The 19,911-nt window shown below is 32.4% G+C and overlaps 2 protein-coding genes across 5 annotated transcripts; both read right to left on the minus strand.

The window, feature by feature from the left end:
* Positions 1 to 7,951: 7,951 nt before the first annotated feature.
* On the minus strand, positions 7,952 to 12,752 carry LOC126858533 (inositol oxygenase). The gene is made up of 6 exons (XM_050608941.1): positions 12,594 to 12,752; positions 10,742 to 10,928; positions 10,323 to 10,531; positions 9,906 to 10,042; positions 9,328 to 9,558; positions 7,952 to 9,068 (listed from the first exon to the last, which is right to left on the minus strand). Exons 1-6 carry the CDS (start codon positions 12,609 to 12,611, stop codon positions 8,960 to 8,962), a joined length of 891 nt encoding a protein of 296 aa, XP_050464898.1. The 5' UTR covers positions 12,612 to 12,752; the 3' UTR covers positions 7,952 to 8,959.
* A 1,512-nt stretch (positions 12,753 to 14,264) lies between these two features.
* LOC126858497 (splicing factor, suppressor of white-apricot homolog) lies at positions 14,265 to 19,708 on the minus strand. 4 transcript variants are annotated; one of them, XM_050608877.1, is made up of 9 exons: positions 19,435 to 19,565; positions 19,043 to 19,161; positions 18,320 to 18,489; positions 18,015 to 18,217; positions 17,706 to 17,928; positions 17,346 to 17,425; positions 16,237 to 16,404; positions 14,814 to 16,111; positions 14,265 to 14,727 (listed from the first exon to the last, which is right to left on the minus strand). In XM_050608877.1, the coding sequence occupies exons 3-9, from the start codon at positions 18,327 to 18,329 to the stop codon at positions 14,568 to 14,570; spliced, it is 2,142 nt and encodes a 713-aa protein (XP_050464834.1). In that variant the 5' UTR covers positions 18,330 to 18,489; positions 19,043 to 19,161; positions 19,435 to 19,565; the 3' UTR covers positions 14,265 to 14,567. The 4 variants fall into 4 exon arrangements, with proteins under 4 accessions (XP_050464834.1, XP_050464830.1, XP_050464833.1 ...); XM_050608873.1 differs by lacking the exon at positions 19,043 to 19,161 and having other exon boundaries at positions 19,435 to 19,708; XM_050608876.1 differs by having other exon boundaries at positions 19,043 to 19,573.
* Between the last annotated feature and the right edge of the window lie 203 nt (positions 19,709 to 19,911).

The following is a 19,911-nucleotide window of genomic DNA, read 5'->3' on the forward strand; positions in this document are numbered from 1 at the left end:
TCTCCCGGATGGGAATTAACAATAAGATTTGAAAATTTAATTATTGTAACCGATAATTTCGCCGAATTCATTTATTTTACATGCAACGATTCTGCGCTTGTAGAGAAGGAAGGCAGAAAATGTAAAATTTATAACACTTTTCCGAGAGAGAATCTCTGTTCATTATCGGATGAATATCATATGGATTGTACATATATATAAGTCATACACATATACAAAATAACTCAAGAAAAGAAATATAATCTAAAATTTTTAACAATCATATTATGCGTGTTATACTGATATTTGAAATATCGCGTCTAATTAATCAGTAAACGTATTGAGAATTTATTTCCGTTTCACTATGAAAGCTCCTTCCCGATATATTCTTACTTCTTTGGATGCACGTATGTCTTTCTTTCATATACGGTAGACGATAAAACATAAAGTCGGTTTCACACAGTCAGTTTCACATGATAATTACAGATTCACCAAGATCGATTTTTAATATTAATTTCTTCTTATGTAAACGCAATTTACATTTATTTGTGAAAACTTTTAAAATAATCCAACTGATAAAAAAAAATTTTTTTTTTAAAACATGCCAAATACAAAAAGTATTCAAATCTGTACGCACACATATAAATAAAATTTAAAAAATTAAAAAACATTAAGACATATGTATGCTCTTGATGTTATGCTGTAAAATAAAAGTTCATTGTCGATCGACGTCACAGAAGAATTGACATTGATTCTAGGGCAGTATTGATCGAATTTTAACCGATTCGGGTCGAGACACTTGTTGAAGGCAAAGCGTTCCTTCGTTGCTGAACAAATGTTTCGATAAAATATTCATGGAATAGGCATCTCGAAAAGCAATAATCATAAGTACGAGAAAAGATATCTGTACAAAATTGGCTTATATATAGATATTAATTCTATTATTTAAATTATTCAACGAGTCATGTATTATTTTATGCTTTGTATATTAATTATTGATTGCTACTTAAATCATCATTTGATCCGGCAATTTCCGTAACTCCACTTTTTTAATTCGGAAATAATTATGATAGCAAATAACAAATTGACGGAAGAAATTTCAAAGGCGATACAATATATATTCGAGTAAAGAAACATTGTTAAAGAATAAATTGCCACTCATAAATATTGCGACACGATAAAATTTGATAGGAATCAATGAATTTTTGGATTTGTATAAATTTTAAATTCATTGAAAGTAATAGTCTTATTAAGGTTTAATTATAATGCACATTTAATTACTATAACTTATATTTTCGATTTCACAGAAAAAAATTAATAAAATCTCCAATTTTTTTGGAGGAAATCCTACGAATATATAACATTGTGATAATGTTCCGGACAAGATTTGCGGCAACGAGTAACACCTGGACATCTCAAATATCTCGTATATTCATCGTTTATAGTTTACGGGTTATCGGCGCACACATCGACGACCGTTGTGGGAGCGGTCTTAATACCGGCAAGGCAATCCGGTCGGTGCACCGCTCGTAAGGAAGACATCAGGAATGCGTGCTCACGACTACACGGCGTCTGTGACGCACAAAGTGCGTGGTAGGGTCTTCGTAAGAGTTCGGCCAGAAAGGCCTCTCATCTGGGCGACGTAGGGCGGGTAAGAAGGATCCTCGACCGCAAATATGTCATAACTCACTGGTTTCTCTTTGGGGCGTACTTACGCACCCGTTGCACCGGTATGCAGTCGTCGGCGCAGGGATACAATGTTTCTCGGAAGCAGACCTAGCGGGAGATTGATATGCCATGTGGCGTGTTATCGCGAATTGCATGCGGTAACGCATGAATGTTAGAATAATGAAACGAAGTTCCGGGGCGATATGTCCGAAAGACGCTTCCGAGGAATTATTACCTGATGGAATTTCTGATGGAATTTGTGCTTACAATTATGTTTAAAATGTGACACTATTATCTAAATTGGAAATAATGAGAGATATATAATATAAATAATGTGTAATATATATAAAGAGATAATTTAAAAAGATATAAATAAAAAATATATTATATATATTAATCGGGAAAAAAATCTATATATAATCAAATGTAAATTATTATGTATATTATTAATGTGTATATATATATATATATATATATATATATATATATCTATTATATATAAAGTACAGGAAAAATAATAAAAATAATTTTAAAAATAATTAGAAGAATTTTCCTATTGCTTTTTAGAAAAAAATAAAAGAAGAAATGAAAAAAAAATTATCGTATATAAAATTATATATATAAATTTATATATAATTATGACATATATCACATGCACACATTTTTACATAACTTTTACACTTAAAATTTTTATCTTTTACCATTATGTAAAAAATGATGGTGCTAATTTGATATTCGATATAAATGTAATATTTTATTTTAGAGAAAGAAACGAAATTAACAAGAAACTACAAGACTCATCACCGTGTGTTTGCAAGGAAGATGAAATCAGTTCGTGGGAAAATATCCTGGTGAGATGCTTTACCCGCTTTACCGGAACCGTCAAATTAATAAAAGCAAATGAGGAAAAAATGTGGGTTGTTACATTTTCTACCGCAACGGTAATTCACTGATTCTATGACGCATTTTACGGAGAAACTCCGCGAATTCGCGGAATTTACGGATAATGAACGTAAAGAGTAATCGCGTTCTCAGGTGAAGAAAGAACTACAGCCCCTAATGTATTCCGCAACTGTAACTATCATATTTTACTACCCCCGTATTTGCACATCCTGATTCCGCATATCATTTCATCTCTCTCTTAAATTAAAACACATTAGTCCCTGACGAGAGAAACATGTTAATCACCCACACGAGAGAACATGATATACAATGCTATAAAAAATACGACAGAAAATGAAATATCTCATTCAAAAAAAAAATAATGTATCTTTTATAATATGCATTAATCTTTTACATATTGCAACATATTATATTGCATTATATAATATATCACAATATATTATATTTATAAATTTTCTCTAAAAAAATAAAAAACAATACTTTATTATTTTGCAACAAAAATATTTTTATATTAAATATTAATATAGCAAATACTGCCCAAGTAAAAGAAATGTCAAAACTCATACCGTACATGACAAATGTTCAAATTTCTTTTATCAATCACGATCTCCGCTCTTTTTAACATTGTAGGACACAAATTTCACCTGCCGCATTATCTTTTGAGCGTCGCATTATATTTCACGTTAACGGCGAACGAAAGAAAGACCAGGGACGATTATCTTGAATTTCCTGGAACAAAGACGAGTCGAAAAGAGAGTCATTTACCTGCGAAACAGGCAAATGACTTCTCAGATTATTAAGTTGCGGTACCGTTAAGTAGAAAGTGAAGGCAAATTGCCGAAAATTATCTGTAGATTAGGATCATTCCAAATATTATATATAGGTTTGCAACACCTGTGCAAAAATTTACATTCTCCAAAACTTTATAGCTTCATGCAAATTACTTTATATAAATTAATTTAATTAATTTAAATAATTATTTAAATTAATTAATATTAATTAATCAAATAATTAATCAAACATAAAATAATTTTTACAAACTTTTATTTATTTTCTCCTCATATTTTTTGCATGATTTTAAAATTTGAAAAATAATTCCATATTACAAATTATGAAAATGGACATTGACTATAGTAGTAGTTTAATTTTTCTCATTACTCATTACTTAACTCAAACTGGAAAAACTTGTGAATCCTACGAATTAATTCCATAAATTTTTGGTCCTACAATCTCTCCTAATTTCTCCGAATTAAGATCCTACGAATCCCTTTTTCATGAACTTTGTTGTGCCAATTTCCATGAACTTTAATCTCCATGATAGCAAGCACCCCAGCATCTGTTACATTGCATCTCGTTAGCATCTGCATCTCGTTGTACTTGAGACCTTCGCGACCTTCGGCGTCGATTATCCGGAGGTTGTTGGACACTGCGAGAAAGAAAGAGAGAGAGAGAGAGAGAGAGAGAGAAAAAGAGAGAAGGTATCGAGAATCGGGCGTCCCGTGTGTGTGTGGGTCTCGGTTACGTGAGGTCGCGTGGGCGTCCACGTTTGAGCATGTAGACTCGATATTTCCCAGAAGTCGCAATCGCTTACGAGGTAAAGGTAAGGCTGCATGATTCATGAGCTACGTGACCTACAGTGCTTCCCCGCTTTTTCTTTCTCTATCATAGGCCACACACATACATATATACGGGGATAGGGCGCGATACGTACGCGAATGACGATGCGAGCTGATGCTGCCACAATAATATCCCGTTAATGTTCCGTAATACCCTGTAATGCGACCGCTGACTAAGCCAATTTTGTCGACACGCAGCTCCAACGTTGCTTAGCGCGGGGGTTCCTTTCGCGATCGTAATCACGCGCGCCTCGCGTATTATGCGCACTCGCGGCCGCGCTCGCCCGTCGCGGAATCGCCGCTAATTGGAGTTCCACGTAAGTCACCTGCGTCCATAGGAGCGCCGCGGGAACGATTTATCGCCTCGTCATGATTCCTATCTCCCTGGTCGCTTGATCAATTCCGAACGCGAATGTGAATTCCGGCAAAAGAGAGGCACGAGAATTTAAAAAAATTTAAAGCCCTGTTATCATTACGAATAATAACGATAATTCTACGTTTATCACTTGCAAAATTTAAAATATTTTTTAATTATTATATATAATTTATTATATATAATAAGTATATATAATTAATTATATATTAATAGATATTATCAATATTTTAAATGTCGTTACTTTGTTACAAGAATATTATTTTATCCACATTTAAAAAATGAAAGATGGAAGAGTTGTTCGGATTCAAATGAGATCAGGGTCGTCGAGAAATCTCGAAGAAAACGAATTGCGCGACGATCCTGAGGAAAGGAAGTAACGTTGTGGCGAAGCGACGAGGCGGAAATCATGCGCAGTTGTGTAAAGGCGAATATCGGAGTCCCATGAGATGGAGAGGACGAGCAAACGCCGGCAGCGAATACCGATGGATCACTAAAAATAAAGAAGCCCCTTCTCGGCGGAGAACGGTAACGAATTCGACCGGCCCGATCGCATCTTCGAAGTAAGGGACCACCGTGAGAAGACAGGGGGAATACATTTCGTTGCAACGAGCACTGCATTTCTTCATCCTAATCGGAAAAATTACTTTTACGCACAGATTGTTAAAATATTTGAAAATATTGAAAAAATTACATAATTGTATAAAATTAAACTTCTAATTTTGTATATATCGTTTCTCTGTATTATACATACACATTTTTTTTTTTATTTATATAAAATTTTATTCTTTCATTAATATCGTCTCAGAATTTATTTTATTTTTGCAAGTCTAATTTCTTAATAAATTCATATTTTTAATCCCTTTCTCTCTCTCTCTCTCTCTCTCTCTCTCTCTTTCTCTTTTGCAAGGAAATGAAGGTAAGCAATGAATAGTGATCGCTCATGACAGTAATTTTTTATAGAACAAAAAGAGGGAATATGTCTTTGCAAACACGTTAATAATTTCTCACAGAATCGTTCCAACTTTTGTTAAACTTTTACGCAATAAAAAAGTTTAACAAAATTAAAATTAAGGAAAAAAATTTAAACATATACATGTATAGTGGTAGAGTAATATAGAAATATATACATAGTAATACAAATTTGAAATTTAAGAGGATAGTGAAATACATGTTCAAATACATGTATCAGCGCGATTCCAGGATTACACATCTCCACGCATTGAAAAATCGATGTAACCTTATTTCAGATTGAATAACTACATGGCTATACGCGACTTACACACACGTCCCAGATTGGTGAAGGGACTCAATCCCTTCTTCCTTCGCGACCTCTACGAAAGTGCACACCGCGATGCAGAACAGCAAACCATTACTCTCGAGGCGGGTCGATTCATTAATAAGCGCCGCGATATACCGGAATAATTCCATCTCGTTAACGAGACACACAGTCGTTAATTAGACAATATAACTGTTTTTCCGCGGCGAGATCGATAAAACTGTAAGAATATCAGCAGAATTAAAATTCATACGCGCAATAAATATGACAAGTGCCTTTAGTGAAATCGTTTTTCTCATACTCCTTATAATAGATAAATAATATTATAATAGATGAATAAGAAAGATAAACTCTTTAATAGAGAATAAATTTTTTTTAAGCAAAGTCATGAATCACACACGTCATCCGATCAGTCAATGAATATATTTATTACGCCCACACACATACAACTAGATTTCTCATGATCAAATATTTCTGACGTTTATTAATTACAGATTTTAATTTGAGATCCAAAATAGGGCGGTGGCATTAAGATGAAAATTTTATACATGCGTATATTAAACAGCTTGTGAAATCGGCAACGGCATATAATTGCGAAATAATAAAATTAGAATGCACGTTTCGCGTGTATCTCATGTATGCACAACTCGCTTGTTAAACATAACCGACAATTATCCCATACAAAACAGCGGTTTATGATCGATCAATTCGCTCGTTAACAAGACACACAGGTACCTTTCGAGAAAACCCCTGGATTAACTCAACTTGTAACTTTTATCGTAAGGTTATCGTTAAACCTATTTTTTTATATAGATAATTGTCTATAAAGGTTATCTTGTACAGATTTAAATGAATAGAATACTTATATAAATGATTTAAAAACATTTGCAAGAATTGTGCCTTGCAATTATAATAGGGTTTTTAATAAGGCTTCTCTTTCCCCTTTTCATCAAATAATAATAAGTCTCAAAAACACGTATCTTAAAAATGTGAAAACTATATTAAAAAATAAATTAAGCTAGTATAATAAAAATAATAAAAAAGTAAATTAAAACTAAAAAAAATAATACGATAGTTAATGATAAACAATAAATAAAAAAAAAACAGAATTAAATACAAAATACAAAACTAAAACTAAATTATGGTATTACTAAAACTAAATCAACAAATTATATTATTTAACTAAAAATAAATAATTACTAATTATTTACCTAAAAATAAATAATCACAATTGTCTTCTTTTAAGAAGTAGCGAGATTAAGATTCTTCGTATGTAAAGTATTAAGTTATATTTCTTTTAATTATATATACGATAATTTCAATTTTATATAATTATCTCTGCAATCTCTATATATAACACATTACCTACAAACTCCTTTACTTCTGCGCTGTTGCTTTCATTTCTCCACGTTGCTTTCATGCATTTTACAATTATGCATGTACATACAAGGACATATCCCGGGACTCGAGGAATTTTCAAATTCCTCGAGTCTCAGTATGCGAAAGCAAACATCGCAAAAATATAACTGCAAGACGAGGTGTTATTGTATGAGTGCGCGAAACATACGATAAAGAGGCTGCGCCCTATTATTGTAGCGACACTGTTGTATTATTGTAGCGTACTGTTTGTACATCGTGTACCTATCTAGCACAGTAGATTGTGTCTGGTTTATTGAAAACTTTCTAGGCACTTTCACACATCGATGGACGCGTATGCCAAAACTTTAGTTTCTGTCGCATTCATAATATGATAAATGTGACAACGCGCGAGGAAGTGTACACTAATTGTGTACCATCCTTGAGAGAGACTTTATTAACTGTAACTCTCTAGATTACGCTCTCGTGATTATAATTATAATAAGAATAAATTGTAAAATCATATGTATATATATATATATATATATATATATATATATATATGTCGCAAATAACAAATATTACAAAATACTAATACTTAAAGTAATATATTAATGCAATTAGCTTCTTTTTATACGCGGAAAATAATTAGAGTTGCTTAATTTAAGATCTAAAAAACTGTAAAATGTCATAAAAATTTAATTATAATGAAAATATTTATATAAAATAAAAAAGAGTTTATAAAATATTATATTGTTTCACATATTTTACAAGATATGTCATTATGTTCGCCAAATGCGTTTATTATGGCCACTAATAAAACAAACAGTCTGCACATAATCATTGTGTACAATAAAACAATTTATATTGTACCATATCGAATTAATTAATTATGTATTTGCAAATAAATTCTATGTTATTTAATTATATGATAATAAAAGAATTATATAATATCCCACGCGTAACACGCGCGCGCGCGACCTTACGCATAATCTATTTTCTGAACATGTACACTGATAAATATTAACAAATCAGTCCTTGGAAAGAACGAATCCTTCGTTCGAAATAGTTGCCTGGCCCGCGTGAGTCAAGCTCCCCTTCGCGCGTATCATTTAACGGACGGATTACTCATCTAATCGAGACAAGCGCGATCTTTATCATCGCGTTAACCAACGCGTAGGCCTAATCAATTTTATGCGCCTAAAAACCTGAATGCGTATATTTTCGGAATGCGCGTAAGTTTTTTTGAGCGCTCCGCCAACTGCGTACCGGAATCTTGGAATTCACATATCGCGCATGAAGAATTTCGCAGAAGAATGCCATAAACTATTATTGTATAATAAACACATATACTCGCGATTAAAATATGTATCATATTTCTTTGTAGTCTCGCGAGTTATATATATCGAGAAATACAGCAAACTCTTAGCTAATATTATTGGGGACTTCATTTATATTCGTTTATATTTGACATTTGTTTAGATTTGTTTATAAGTTTAACGTTATTTACATTATATTTGCTCTCTTTGTTTACATTATACTTGCTCTCTAATTGTGCTCTCATCAATAAAAATATTATATATATATATATATATATTAGTCTTTCATTAAAATATATTATAAATTTTTGTAAAGAATTCTCTTCTCTTTTTATCATACATATATGTAACACGCATGCGTCTAACAATAAAATAAATTCATATTATTTGCGCATAACATACTCATTTAAAATATCAATGGATTTAAAATATAAATGTTATAAAAATCGAAACAAGAAGATACTGTTTACCACTCGAGCACACCGGGAATGTATTTATCGATTAATTTCTCATAGTAGGGCCACAGTTTCTCAATGTCGGGTACGTCGTCGCTCTTAGTATAAAGATCGAATTTGCTGCAAAATCGTTCATAATGTTAAATTAGTTACTTCAATATTATTTTTTCAGATTTCTAATAATTATTCGCAATTTGAATTAAATATATAGATAAAGTGATTTTTAATATAAAATTATAACAACTTTTTTTTCTTTCTTATATTTCACTGCATTCAAATCTATAATTATGTATGTAGGTAGACACTTTTTTAATTAATAACTTTTTTTATGTTCCTTATATTTTACTATGTTAAAATAGTCGTGATATTTGATACTTACTTAAATTCCACAACCCATTTTAACATCTTAATATCGTCCGGAGTACAGAAGTACATGTAATCACCGCCGGCGTGCCAAGGATAAAAAGAATGATAACGGATCATAGCCAAAGCCTCCTTCGGTAATTTACTTTTGTTATATACAAGTAATCGATACAAGTACTCGTCATGGCCCCACGACATCATTAAATTAGATATTCCGCATTTGGGTTTGTACATACCATATTTCGTACTGCACAATAAAAAATAATCTCAATATAACGCGATATATTTGCAATTATTAAGTTTTTATATATTCAAATTATCCCATATTTCCTGCATTTTCTTTTAATACTTAAAAATCTGGATTCTGGAGTTATTTTGGTATCAAAATTTTTCCTCTGAAACGCTCTATTAATAAAAATATTTTTCTTACTCATATGTGTTCTTTGAAAAAGAAATATTTTAATAAATAAGAGAAACATTTCATAAACCATTTAACCATCTTCATTTTTCGCTATTTTTAACTAGACATGATTCGTTTGTGATTTTACCTTACACAATAGATTCAAAATTGATATACATATTATTGAGACATACTTGTAACGCGGGTCTTTGCCATCAGGATTATTGTCGAAACTCGTTGCTCTGTACACGATTGAATCACCCCAGGCACAACCGACAGGGAACGTGTCACCCACTACAGCCCATTGAGGTTCTCCGTAAAACACCATCACCTGCAATGCACAATCAATCTTGCTATCCGATTATATGTTAATAGAATGGCAAACTGACGCGTACGCGTATATTTTAGTTCAAATTTATAAAAGTCATACAAAGAAAGAAAAAGAGTATGTATGTGCGTGTGTGTGTGTGTGTGTGTCTCATTCTTAACATATTAATTTTTAACGATTGATTCTTCGATCGATCTGAATTTTTTTAACATATCTATTTTATTATGGTAAATTATATATTTGTCACAGAATATGCATTCTCTAATTTTATATTATACATTACTTTTCCAAGATCGTGAATTAGGCCGGTGAGATGAAACCAATCTAGATCTGGATGCTTCTTCCTGATAGACTCTGCAGTTTGAAACGCGTGAACGATATTAGGCAGATTAGTGTCTGGATCGCTTTCGTCAATGAGGTCATTCAGTTTGAGCAAAGCGTCCTTTATCGTCATCTTGAATTTATTAAATTGCAACCATTCTTTCATGCGAGCTGGAAAAGGAACAGCGATTTTGTCATTTTTCTATCTTGTGTCTTCGTTTTCAAAACTATATTCGGAGCAATAAATAATTACACGATATTAATCAACCGTTCAATCTGTTTAGATGCAAGCATTGATTAATCAACACTCAAGAAAAATAAAGTATACAATTTATAATCTAATATAAAGATGATGTACATAATATTATCTTTTTTACTAACATTTCACGAACTCGACGGTTTGATTGGTGTGCATCTGCTCGTAGGTTTTGCGAACGCGTTCCTTGATAGGATCTTCATTATCTACCTCGTAATTGCGAAATTCTCTCTGCAATTTTCCAGAGTATATCGGCTCAGGTCGCAATTGTTCCGATGGGTCCAGCAACATGGCATGGTCACGATTTTGTTGCTGCGGCAAATCAATCACTCTTAACAATCCATCAAATAATTTCCATCTTTAATTAATTATTACATAAATTATTGCCCTACTAAGAAATTATTCAAGACTTTAACAGAAAATTTGTGTACACTTGTATTATTTATTCAACTCGTAATAATTAAAACTCGTAGTAATTCGAAGAATTCCTCGAAATATGTGTATATATATATATATATATATATATATATATATATATATATATAGTCACGGAATTTATTTTATAAATTAATTTGTAATTATATTCTGCGATACTTATATATACATTATCCACGTGTGTGTATGTAGTTTTATTAGGCAAAATTAAAAATCTAAGATATTTTATTATAACTTATAACAACAGTTTTTCTTTTTTATAATTATACTTTGCAATTAGCTTTTTATGTATTCATACAGTTTATTTTTATATATGTAAAAAAAGAGACCTAAAAATTTTTTAGCATTATGCAATATCAAAAAATAGTAGTATATCATATGACAAAATATAGACTGTAATTTAACTTCAAAATATTAACTTATATTAATTTCAAAAATACTTCATACATATGTATATATATATCTAATTCTAATCTTAGCAAGGATCTGGCTTAACATGCGATGAAAGGATAAAAAAAAATCTGCTTAGATTATAAGCACAAATGCGTCATCACTTAGCTGTTTACTACATACGTAATAAAATGAATATAGATACTATATCTGCGTTTAAATACTACGTATTTAAGAAAACATTACGTACAATCAAACGTAGACGCAACGATTTCTAACGCGAATGAATGACGCGAGCAATGTTGAATGAAAATCATATCAAGCCTTGTATAATAATATGATGAGCATCTTTTTATTTTTTATTATTAGAGCCAGAACTTCAAATGTAATACACAAAACACTGTGCTATATGAATTTCATGTCATTTTTATAAGATGTAATTACATCAATACAAAAGAGAGAAGATAAATTTTATCAGTGAATGTATTTTAAGAATTTTATCAATCAATGTATTTTAAGAATGCATCAAATAATAGTGCTGTTCAAGGATTTACATATATTTAACAATAATTCTAACTAATTTTTATTCAAAATTAATTCAAAAATTTTAATACAAAAAATCTTCAGAAATGAGATAATAATTACAATAAATGTACAATAGCATATATTTGTTATGTATACAGGGTCCGGCCGAATAACATGTACAAACGGGCACAGGATGATTCTTTATGAAAAAATAAGAGAAAGAAATAGAATAAAATTTTTTTATTCGAGGCTTCGTTTTCGAGAAAATTGAGTTTTAAATATTCATTTTCATAAGGAATCACACTGTGCCCGTTTGTACATGTTATTCGGTCGGACCCTGTATACATAACAAATATATGCTATTGTACATTTATTGTAATTATTATCTCATTTCTGAAGATTTTTTGTATTAAAATTTTTGAATTAATTTTGAATAAAAATTAGTTAGAATTATTGTTAAATATATGTAAATCCTTGAACAGCACTATTATTTGATGCATTAATAAATCGGATCAAAATAATCAATACATCTAGAAGAGAGTAGTTTTTTGATATCGCGATATTACATGATTGCAATCTTAAATTTTTGCTACGAAATATTATCGAATGTGTAAGTGGAGTACTTACAGTTATTGTAGCGGACATCCTGTAGCTGTTGATCGGTTACTAATGAAAATGCGACTGCCGTCTGTCCTATCCTACGTACAAGTGACTTATAAAGTCGAAGACAGTTCACCCTTGATCCCCTTATCGTCTGACTGGTGATCATATGCAAATGTCAAATCATTGGTGCTACATCATATATATAATCCTTCCCCCTTCCCCCACCCATTCTCTCTTCTATTCACAAATCCTAAAACTATTGTACATGCATTTTATCGCAGACGTAAATAAGACGATTAATGACTTATTACGAAATTTTCATCTGAGATACAGAATTTTTGCAATTTATATATTATACAAATTATAGTTTTTGTACGTAAATGCAGCTTATATTTATAATACGCAATATATATTATGCATAAGAGTAGAAAAAAAGATATGATTTAAAATTTTTACAAAATTGTTTGTACAGCTCAATACATTAGCATAAAATCAAAATTAATTTTTTAAATAAAAAAGCATCATCATCACATTAAAAGCAAAATAATGATAATTGTAATGATAATTAAATAATGATCGTGATAATGCAGAAATTGGTAATGATATAGGAGGCTATCATATATATCGTTGTTATGAATGATACTCTTTATATATAAAGAAAGAAATTGTGGAGCGGTATCTCTCTCTATGAGCATTTTAAAAAAAATTTATGATCGACATTTTTTTAATTCAGCCTTCATTGATCTATATCAATGAAGGCCTTGTGCATTCTCGTTTATTCCTTTCGCGAAAAATCACAAATCTCACACAATGATGAAAGAATCTATCCTAAAAAAATAAAAAATAAAATATTCTAATAAAAAATGTTAACAAAAGATAATGTTGGAGGAACGGTTGCAGCTATTTGTTTTTGAATGGCTATAAAACAAAATACAAATAGAGATGCCGAGAATAATAGCATTTAAAAATAGACTTCTAAATCGTCCACCCATAAATCTGCAATTTATTATATCAATAATAGTGATTGTTCATTTAACTGTGTTAAATCGGATCAATTTGCTACGATAATCGGTTGGAACTTTTAATGCACAATAAAAACATGTGAAAAAAATGATGTCAAATATATAATATAATTGATGTCGTCCGCTGCAAATGGATTCAATTGTCACATATTGTGGGTTACGCGTAGTACACGCGTTTCAATATTAAGAAATTTTGTTTTTGACGATTTGATGCTGCTGCGATATCACATATAAATATTATAATAAATGCATACGTAAGTAAAACTATATTTGCATGTTTACTGATAAACGTAACAGGGTGCGTGGAAATATCCGATTTGATAACTCCTTTGACATTGCATAATCGCTCTACTATAATCAAGAAATTCTTGCTTGTATGTGTACGATCTGAATTTCTGTGAAATGCATATTTTAATACTTTTTCATACATATCAGATGCAGAACAGCAATTTTGAATATACATAATTTCTATTTTATCATATTTATCACAATCTCTTCTTATTCTAATAGATTAATTTACTCGTAATGTATCGATCATGCAAAGCGTTAAATCATTAATTTAGGAAAATAAATAAAATAAACAACCTCTGAACATATTAATCAAGTCAGAAATTAGGAGAAATTTGGAGATGGAAAGTAAATAAAAAGTTGATTTAAGACATAGATAAATGCATTAACTGTTAAAATCGTTCGTATAATATAGAAAAATGATATCATCGGAAGTACACCACAAAAAATATAGTCGATGGAAAGATGTATACATATATAAATGGCGTAAGAGGTAATCTGTAATAAACATGATGAAAGGTAAACAAGGAGCAAGTCAATTTTCTTGTGTTACTTTGTGACAAAAACTGTATCAAATTGTTCATCACACAATATACACGCAATTATAATATGTTACGTATATTCATTTTGTGTACGTATATACATTGCTTGACACAAATTTATTTGAATCAAGTAGAGAAAGATGTCATCAAGGCGAGCTCGAATCCGAGTAGCTCGTGTTGCTCCCTCTCCTCCGTGGATTGTGTCGATGTCTATGCGAGGGACTACGCGAGCGTGATCTATGCAAAGACGATTTCTTGTTCTTTTTAGGTCGATGCGAGCGTGAGGAGCTCGAGCTATCGTAATTGCTGAAATCATACACGTGCACACATTTCTATAAAATTAAAACATTTTTTAAAATATTTTAAAACTGAAAAATTAAATCTTGAAATACCTTCGAGAACTTTTCTTTTTCTTATGCTTTTTATGCAATTTGTGCTTGTCCGTGCGACTTCCGCTTCGACTCCTTGAACGTTGTCGCGACCTCTTGCCGCTCAAGTCTGCGCTCTTCAATCGATCCATCAAGGAATTCCCGCATGTCTTTGTATCTTGCGAGGATCTATCTTTATTTTCTTCAGCAAGAAGCGGCGATGGCAAAGAGTGCACCTCATCTGAGTCATCTTTTCGGGAGTTTTGATTCACAGTGATAGTGGTAGAACCGGTCTTAGATATCGGTGCCTGGATATGACTGAGAAAAATGGCGGCTTTCTTTTTCCTCTCAAGTTGCAATTGCCGCTCCTTAGACAGTATTTTATCTCGTGCGGCCGCCATCAATTTGTCCTTAAGTCTGTCTTCTTGCGCCTGTTTGTGTCTGATCTCCTTCTGACAATCCTCGAGGATATCATCGGTCAAATCAACCAATTCTTTGTCCTCACTCTTCGGTTTCTTGTCTGATTTCGGCGGATCCTTGTCTTCGATCATGGGAATCGAAGAATTCGCGTCAGAAATGCTATTCTGAGGTGAACCAGGTTTAGAATTTGCGTCCTTTTTGTCGTCATCTATCTCTTCGTCGCTTTCCTCCAACGGTAACGCATTTCTCTTTTCGATCACCGTGCTCTCTCCATCTTTCGGTTTTTTGATGGAAAACGATACGGTAGTGATCTGTTTTGCAGATCCTGTACTCTGCTTCGTCTTCGCGTCGCTACCATTTTTTTTCTTTGCTTGTATCATCTTCACCCGCTTCTGCACCTCCTCCATTCGCTGCTGCTTCTTCTGCAGTTCCTCTAGCTTCTTTTGTTTTTCCTCCTGCGGTTCTTGCTTCTGCAGCAACTTCTCCTCCGTCAATACTTTCGGATTTATCGCGCCTTCATATATCGTTAGCTTATGCGCATAGTAACCGTGATATTGATGCGACAACTCTAAGAAATTAAATCTCGGATCTCCCTTGTTCTTAACGATCGTCTCAAAATCACGACCATTTTTCGCGACGTAACTCGCCATCTTGTCAATGATGATTTGAACATCCGCCGGTGGTACAATAAAAGAAGGTCTGCTAAGTGGCTTTTGCACAGGTATCCCATACGGTACCAAGGGCGATGGTGTTTCCTTGGGCAAAGTGGTTTGCGTCATAGTCGCGTCGTTTGACATGATTGGCATGTTGACGAGTTGCGAAGGCGCTTGCATCTGTCCGTTCGGCCCATATATAACTGGACCGTGTGAGTATTGCATGGGCGTAGGATAAGGAGGATAATTCTGGAAAAAAATGTAATAATATAATGAAAAATAACGATAAAAATACTGAATATCTTTCACTAAACTTTATCAATGTATATAGCCTAATGGCTACAAACTTAAAATGATGCCAAAATTATAAGTACCTGTAGTGGCATTGGATGATAGTATCCAGCGGACGGCATCGGCTGCATTGTCGTGTCTAATACTTGCGGAACCTTGGACGGCGGTGGTTTTCCCGTAATCTTATTCACGAGCATAGAGTATGCGCAATCGGCTGATGGTTTGTATTGTATGCTCGGTATGCTAGGTGCCTATAAAAATGAAAAGTTTTTTTTTTTTGTATTAACTCTGCATTTATAGCTTTTAGACTTATATTTTCCTACAATATTTATCAAAATAAAAATTGGAAATACATAATTCACATTTCCAATATATATCTAAATTTATAAATATATATTTTTAACTTTAGAAATAGTTTATATAGACAGTAGAAGATAGCAAAATCTATTTTTAAAAACGCCTATTTCTAAATATACAAAATTACAAATGGTAATTGCAATAACTATTAGTAAATATTTTTCAGCTATATATAGCTGAAGATTAATCAAGAAGTTGCCTGTTTTACTTATAACTTATATCATTAGCTTATATTTTAATACAATAAGTCCAATATATGCATAAATTGTAAATAAAAATTATAGTAAAATAGAGAACTTGATTTTTAATATATAATATTTAATTATTAATACTACATAATGCATCATATAATGCATAAATAAAATTTTATTTTTATTTGATTAAACTTTGTTTACTTCATTATTCCTTTAAAAACAGAATTATAAAATATTAATCATATATGCATTTACTGTATTTTTGAAATATCGTCATTGACACGTTATATGCACGCAGAATGAAAGAATTAATATTATAAGAAATGATGTTATAACTGAATAAATAAAAATAGATGAGAATACATATGTCCACAATGCATACCAGAATCAGCCCTGGAAGCAGAAATATTTGACACATAAATTAGTGTTGCAGAGTACATTAACATTTCATCTTATTCTGATCCATGAATTTCGATAGCATCATTCTAAAAGTAATTCAGTGTGGTCCAGTAAAGGTCTTTCACATTTCGAACTACTCCAAATGCAAAATTCTTCCACATGAGGGATTGCTTATGCATTTTTAAGAACAGATTAATGTACAACGTGCAAATAACCTGTGCACATTACGTATACAAACTTACCGCTTCAATCTTGGTAAATGATGGCGCAAGACTTGGATGAAGGTACGATTCATCATCTTGGTCTGACTCTTCCTCAGATTCTATGAGTGAAAAAAGAAAGATAGCAATAAAAATCGTGTACATCTTTTAGAAATCATTAAAATACATTAATATGTATATATGTATATATATAGTGATTACCAATTAAAATATTAACAAAAATTTATGGCAATACTTACGGCAAGAAAAACTAAGTAGAATCAAAGTAGGTGTGGGTAATCAAATCCTGCTTTATGTCGCTTCAATTACTTCAACTCAATAATGTCAACTTCAATGTAATTACTATAAGGTACTGCTTGTTATAAAAAATAAAATGCGTACCGGTTTCTTCTTTCTCAGGTTGTTTTTCGGGATTATATTTTCCATTCTTGATTGCATCGAGGACAAACTTGTAATATTGATGGAGCGGCTCGTCTATTGATAGGAAAGCAAACTGCGGATTATTTGCCTGTTTCGTTTTTATCAAGATTTCCAATTGGCTTCCGTGTTGACTTATAAACAGCGCTGTTTTTGTTATAATGGCACTCAATTTCTGTGTTTCCGGCTAAACACATGGAATTAAAAAGCTTTATTTAAACATATCATATTGATAAAAAAATAATTGATAAGTAAAATTGATAAGTATCTTACCAGAATCATTCCTTCAGGAATTTCCAGCTCGGGAGGCGGCACAAATGCCTGATCTTCCTCTTGCGAGCCCTCCGATTGTTTCGGACTTTGAGAGTCCTCGCCGGAACCCTTCTGATTGCTTTCATCTTCATTATAATTATATCCTACTTGATTATACGAAGATTCAGAACCCAATGCTTGATGTAATCTTTTTATTTCTTCTTCTGTAATAGACATGTTTTTATGATATAAATATATGAAACTATTATAACAATTATATGTAAAAATATATAATCAAAACGTTTCCAGAAAAAAAAATATATTACCATGATACATAGATTCTTCCACATCATTGTTGTAAAGGGATCGATAGCGCTCTTCGTCACAGAGTTGCTCTACTTTCAATTCTTCCTCGGTAAGTATCGTCCGCTGATCAAAACCACCTGGTGGTGGCTCGTGAATCCGTAAGTCAGCCAGTGCCCCTCGTCCATCGTATCTATACACATACAATACAACCATTAGAGAAAGAAGATGATATTGTTTTAGATTGATGTACATAGTTGGCCACGGCATCTGCAAATTTAAATCAAGAAGTAAACCCCACTAAAATAATTTCTCTGAAATAAAACAGAGTTGTAGAGGACATCTTGCACAATTTTTATCTCCGTTGTTGCATTTTGTTCTTTAAAACAAATATTAACATGAATATATTCACGATATATAATATGTAAAAATATCTCATATTGTTTCTAATACATATTTATTTATATTTATCTTTAAATTTCTGAGATCTTTAAATACATGAAACAGATTTCTTTCTAACATTTATATTGTTCATTAAAAATCAATACAAAGCATGAATATTTTTCAATATTACTCCAGTATCGATACAAATAAATTTGCATACATATGTGTGTACATAGCATAAAAATGACCTATGCGCTTCCTGAGACAAAGCTGAGTCTAATGTGCTAATACATACCATGCTGAGCGGTTGTATAATACCTACAACCGTCAGCTGCCATTTGTCTCTCTACGCTGTGTCTCACCTTGCTGTTGCATAGACGGCCAGCCATAAACGCCGCGTCACGAGAGCACCTGATTCTGCGCCCGTGTAGAGCGCATAAATCGCGCTGCCACACTGCGCGTTTCACAGCCGAGATAACACCTGCGGAAGCCTTAAACAGTCTCCAGTTTGCTTATCCAGAGATTAATGATGCAAGAAAGAAAGAAAGAGGGATCTTTTTGTTTTTCTTTTTTTTTGCTTTTAAATATAGCACTTGACGCTTGGTGTTGATTATTGTCTCAAATTGGATTTTTTTTGTTTAGGTCAATCATTTTCATCGGACAAACGTGACATTATGTACGATGCATAATCTTATATGCAGGAGAAGAAACAAATATCCTAGATGAGAAATTTGTCTAGGTTAGAGAAACGGACCTGTCTATCTTCAATGTGCTATCGCCCATCCATGGTATCAAATGTTTTCCCTGATCAATCATTTTCGCCTTGTCATCATCGCGAAATAATTTGCAGCTATATCCAAACACCAACAGCTCCTGCGGTTCCTCGTCGGTATTCTTTTTACGCAAAATGCCCGAGTCTACCATCCACCGTTGGCTTTTCGACGACGCCATTTTCCGACTGCAATTGACCTGTGACCTGTGTGACTGTACCGGACTGTATTATATACTGATTGTGAGAGACTATTTCCGATAAACGTCGCACGACGCGCGCGTTGCAGGATGACGTCGGAGCGCCAGCGTCGCTTCTATTCCGGAAATGCCCGCGTGCACGTGCGTTATAAATGTCCTACACGCGTGTCCTTGAAAATATATGCACAAATGTGTTTCGAAAAATTTCTGATAATATAATGTTTATTTTCTTAATAATAAATATATAAAAATACGCATTTGC

The sequence above is a fragment of the Cataglyphis hispanica genome, chromosome 25 (genome assembly GCF_021464435.1).
Source record: "Cataglyphis hispanica isolate Lineage 1 chromosome 25, ULB_Chis1_1.0, whole genome shotgun sequence".
Taxonomy (NCBI): domain Eukaryota; kingdom Metazoa; phylum Arthropoda; class Insecta; order Hymenoptera; family Formicidae; genus Cataglyphis; species Cataglyphis hispanica.